General features: G+C 38.6%; 1 protein-coding gene across 3 annotated transcripts in view; it reads right to left on the minus strand.

Annotated features, from left to right (window-relative positions):
- prkg2 (protein kinase cGMP-dependent 2) overlaps nt 1-4,580 on the minus strand; it is a 37,650-nt gene continuing 33,070 nt past the window's right edge. For 2 of the 3 annotated variants that reach the window (XM_014019675.1, XM_014019674.1), the window contains 5 exons: nt 2,693-2,856; nt 2,386-2,508; nt 1,562-1,624; nt 943-1,009; nt 1-875 (listed from right to left, as the gene is read on the minus strand). In XM_014019675.1, coding sequence (XP_013875129.1) covers nt 780-875; nt 943-1,009; nt 1,562-1,624; nt 2,386-2,508; nt 2,693-2,856 — 513 coding nt within the window. In that variant the 3' untranslated portion in view covers nt 1-779. Of the gene's footprint in view, nt 876-942; nt 1,010-1,561; nt 1,625-2,385; nt 2,509-2,692; nt 2,857-4,580 lie in introns of those variants that run through there. The other variant, XM_014019676.1, reaches the window with a different exon arrangement.

Here is a 4,580-nt window from a genome sequence, read left to right on the forward strand (position 1 = left end):
GATCTACACAGTTCATCCTAGTAATAGTAAAGGTAATTTTACTGTTATCATATTTACAACCTTCCTGTTATCCTAACATAAAAATAATATTAATAAAAAATATAATAATTTGTTAGAACAGCAAATTTGTCTTTTCGTGGGCTTACCTGACATAAAATTGACAAAATCTAACATAATAACTGACCTCCTTTCTGCATCTCTGACATTTTTTTTAAATTAAAAATATTTTAATGACTGTGAAATGTGATAAACTTTGATCTTGTTGTAGTTTTGATAATTTATGGCAAATGTTGCTCCTTTTTGTTCGTCCTTGTCTGCTGCATCTCCTTTTTACCACCATTCATGGATGTTCCTGAGTCAAAACAACGCAGAACAATGGCAGCTGAGCAGCGCACGATAAGTCACGTGATCCAGTCCAGTCATGCAGATCAATGACCCGGCCCACCTACACCAGAATGTTTGGAGGTGTTGTGGAGGTCAGTTGTTTATCTGTTTTTTCAGTATCGTTACAAACGTCTCCCAAAACTAAACATTCAATTATTTCTACACAAAATACATCTGGAGTCAGAAAAGAACAGACTCATGTCAGAGTTTCAGTCTGCAAAGTGAGAAAATGACAAACTTCCAGCTGTTTTGGTCAAGTTTTAAAGAATGCACAATAAAGAGGATTACTTAAAGCAAATCGAGGTTTTTAACGGTGCTGAAGGTAAATCCAGCTGTTTGGCAGCAACTGCACACCTGCTCTGTGGCTCAGAGGCCTGGAGTCGCCTCTGGGGTCCTCAGAAGTCCAGGTCCCAGCCGGACAGCTCGTCAGGAGGACTGTCTTCATCTGCAGGGTAGTTGTCAAAGTAGCTGAAATCAGCCGGTCCACTGAGCTGAGGAGGAGAGAGAGAAAACTGTTCCTGTGGTTTTCTTCCTGTGAGCTCAAACATCAACACTTACCTCTCTTCTGAGGGGAGACTGCAGCGTCTTCACCTTCAGCCCCTCCCAGTTGAAACCATTAAACCATCTGCAGAAACATCAGCACCAGATAAAAGATTTATTCATTTCATTTGGAGGCTTTCCCAGTTCCAGGTTTTTTGTTTTTTTTTTGCTAGCCTTAGCCCTATATCACCATTTGTATCATATTTGCTACGCAGGATTCTATGACCTATATTTTAATAATGGGATTATATTAAATTTAGTATTTAATTAGTTATGATAGCTTAGTTATGATGTAAATACAATAAAAATTAAACCAAGATTTAGAATAATTATCATTTTGATCCATACATTGGTAATGTGTGACTGGTCCTCGTGCCACTTTATGTTCAACAAATTGGGCCCCGAGGTCAGAAAGGTTAAAACCCCTGTTATAAACAAAGTGATGTGGCAAAAACATTTTTGGGGGATTTTGTTTAAAGGCCCAAAAAACATGTCAGTTCTAAAAAATGTGAATTTTCTGACAATTTTTTAAAGGGTTAGGCTTTGATCTGATTAAAGTAACCATAAACTGTGGGTCCATGTCCAGAACACATTTGACACCATGAATCTTTCCGAAAACACAAACCGTTCTCCTCACCTGTGCTTCTTGATGTCAGTTATTCCATTTTTCAGGTTTCCCAGTCGCTCTGCAGGGTTCCTCCTGTAACACGGATCAAACACTCAGCTTAAAAAACAAATTTGACCATCACATCGAAATGAGGATTAAGTCAAATTTGGTCAAAATGACCTAATTACATTTTCAGATTCCTGCTTTAAAAGCTACATTTTGATACCAGGATCATTCTGATATCATAAGTGGATCCAGATATATGAAATAATTTGTCTTGTGGTTAAAATAATACAATAATACTTGGTATGAATCCTGATTTTATGTCATTTTAATAAGCAGTTTTTGATGTGATAAAGAGGAAATTTCAAAAAGTATCTGAATATTGAGATTTTCCAGCTGGAAAGAAACTAAAACATTGCGAGCTCACAGGGAAAATCACAAAATTTTAAGGCGTTTTTGCTCAAAATCAGTTTTTCTTGTTGCTGCTGCTCAAAAGAGTGCTTCAGAATTTTGTTTTAGGATTATATTTCAGATTTAAAAGCATCAAATATGTGACCCATCACATCGATGTGATGGGTCACATACATGATGCTTTTCAATCTGTCTTCTTCACATTTAAATCCTTCATTCGGGGTCTATATGAAGTGGAACTGCAATGCTTTGGTCTGAATTCCACCTTATTGTCGACAAGCCCCGCCCCTTTTTTGGGGTGTGTCTCAGATCAACTCGTTTCGAGGCTGTCTCTTCAAATCCAAAAGAGGAGCTTCTAGAGACTCCAAGTCCACAACAAAATGCATTTCAGGGGGTTTAAGGTTTGCCCCGCCCCCTGCCACGCCCCACTGCAGCTGTACCTGCACAGCTTGCGGATCAGGTCCTCGGGTCTCTTGCTGATCTTTTTGGGGAAGTCCATCTTTTCGATGCCTTTCAGGATGAAGGTGTAGGTCATCATCTGGTCACTTCCTGAGAAGGGAGGACTGTGGGTTTAACAACAAAAACAGTTTTTTTTAGCTTTTTATTTAGCTTTATGCAGCTTGGAATGACCTGAACTTCCTGACACAAATTGGAATTGAACCAGCAGCCTCAGGATGACTAAACCGTGGCTCTGACCCACTTAACCCCACAGGAAGGACATTGCTGCAGAGTTTGACCCCGGCTGACCTGCCAGTAAGAAGCTCAAACACCAGGATGCCCAGGGCCCAGAAGTCCACGCTGAAGTTGTGGCCCTTGTTCAGGATGATCTCCGGAGCCACGTACTCCGGTGTTCCACAAAAGGTCCAGGTCTTCTGACCCGACCGGATCTTCTTGGCAAAACCAAAGTCAACCTGCGGAGGTGGGATTCATCGGTGAGCTCCACAGAACTGAGGGTTCAAAAAGGTACAGAAACTTATTTTTCATTTATTTACAAAACAAACTTCATGCTGCCAGGTGTATCCCAAAAATTATTTTGAGTGGGGTCCGGGGGGCGAGGGGGGCAGAGGTGTCTTTGGTGGGCCCAATGAACAGCCCTTGATCAGAGCTAAACAACAAAAAATCTGAAGATCCTACGTTGAACAGTTTTTGAGTTATAAGCATTTTTGTACATCCAGAAGCCCCCATTTTTTTAGTTGGAGCCCCCTCCTCAAATTTGGGGTCTATTGTAAAACCGTTGGCTGCTGCAGTGTAGGTCGGACTCATCTACAGTCCTAACAAATTTCACACTGATTGGTCCAGCCATTTCGGCGCTATTGCACGAAAAATGTCTGAAAAACACAACAACAACAACAACAACAACAACAACAACAACAACAACAACAACAATAATAATAATAATTAGAGAAATTGATTTTCCCATGAAAATACTAGTGTGAATGCTTCATGCTGAAAACTTTAGCTCAAAGCTGCTGAAAAAGCTGAAAAAATTTAATAGCAGAGGTGTTAATGTGAGCTCCCTTTGAAAAGATGAAAGAAAAAAAGCCTAACTTTGCATAAAACAGTAAAAATTAGCACAAATCTAGTTGAAAACAACAGAAAACAGCTAAAAGCTAAAATAACCGAACATAGCAGAAAAAATCTGTAAGAAGCATAAATAGCAATGAAAAGAAAAAGGCTAAAATTAGCGAAAAAGTATCTAAGAGCATAACCAGAACAAAATGTGTAAGGTGTTGTAAAGCTTTAGAAACATTTTGCAGGTTTTTAACAGTGGTGGACAGCACTAACCCAAAAATTAACTCCACAATTTCTAAAGCATTTATGAAAATATTTAGGTCCGCAACTTCAAAAATGCTTATGCCATAGAAAAACTAGCGGAAGCTAATTTTAAAACGCAAGTTCAATTTGACACTTACTAGCTGGCAAAAATTCATGTACAATATATGCACAACACTGCCAACTAGTGGTGTATGAACCCTCGAACAGCTTATTCCTACAACTGCCGATTGCTGGGGATGTGATTTCCTGAAACAGACCTTTGGCTCCTGGTGTAAAAATTAAAAAGTTGTTGAGGATTACTAGTTCGGCTGATCCTTTGTCTTTTTCTTTTGTTTGTTGTATATTTTTCATTAAAGAAGCATCAATAAAGTAATTTTAAAACTGTTTATTGGAAAACCGAAGCGATGCATTCTGGGTACATGACGGATTTGATTTGTGACGGGAAATGAAAGTTTTCCATGTAGTTGCTCCAGTTGACCACTAGATGTCAGTCTAACCCCATTGGCGGATTGCTTCGACCAATTACGTCAAGTGTTGAGCTCTAGCGTTTAAACTTTATTTTTAAAGGAGCTCCGATTGTAAAGTAAAATAAATCAATACATTCAAAATTTTAAGGCTGCTGAAAACAGCTCCGTTCATTTCCAATGGGAAAAAAATGGCAGAAAAAGTATAAATAGCAGAAAAACCAAAAGTCATAGCAGACTTGGTATAAATGAGTTGAATGTTTTGATATATGAATTGTTGAAAAAGCACAAAAATTGTGGAATGAGTTAGATGCTGAAAAACGTACGGAAGAAAAAAATGATCTCAGTGTGAAAGATTGTGAAGCGTCACATAATAAACAGTACATAAATAATAC

The sequence above is a fragment of the Austrofundulus limnaeus genome, unplaced genomic scaffold (assembly GCF_001266775.1).
Source record: "Austrofundulus limnaeus strain Quisiro unplaced genomic scaffold, Austrofundulus_limnaeus-1.0 Scaffold226, whole genome shotgun sequence".
Classification (NCBI taxonomy): Eukaryota; Metazoa; Chordata; class Actinopteri; order Cyprinodontiformes; family Rivulidae; genus Austrofundulus; species Austrofundulus limnaeus.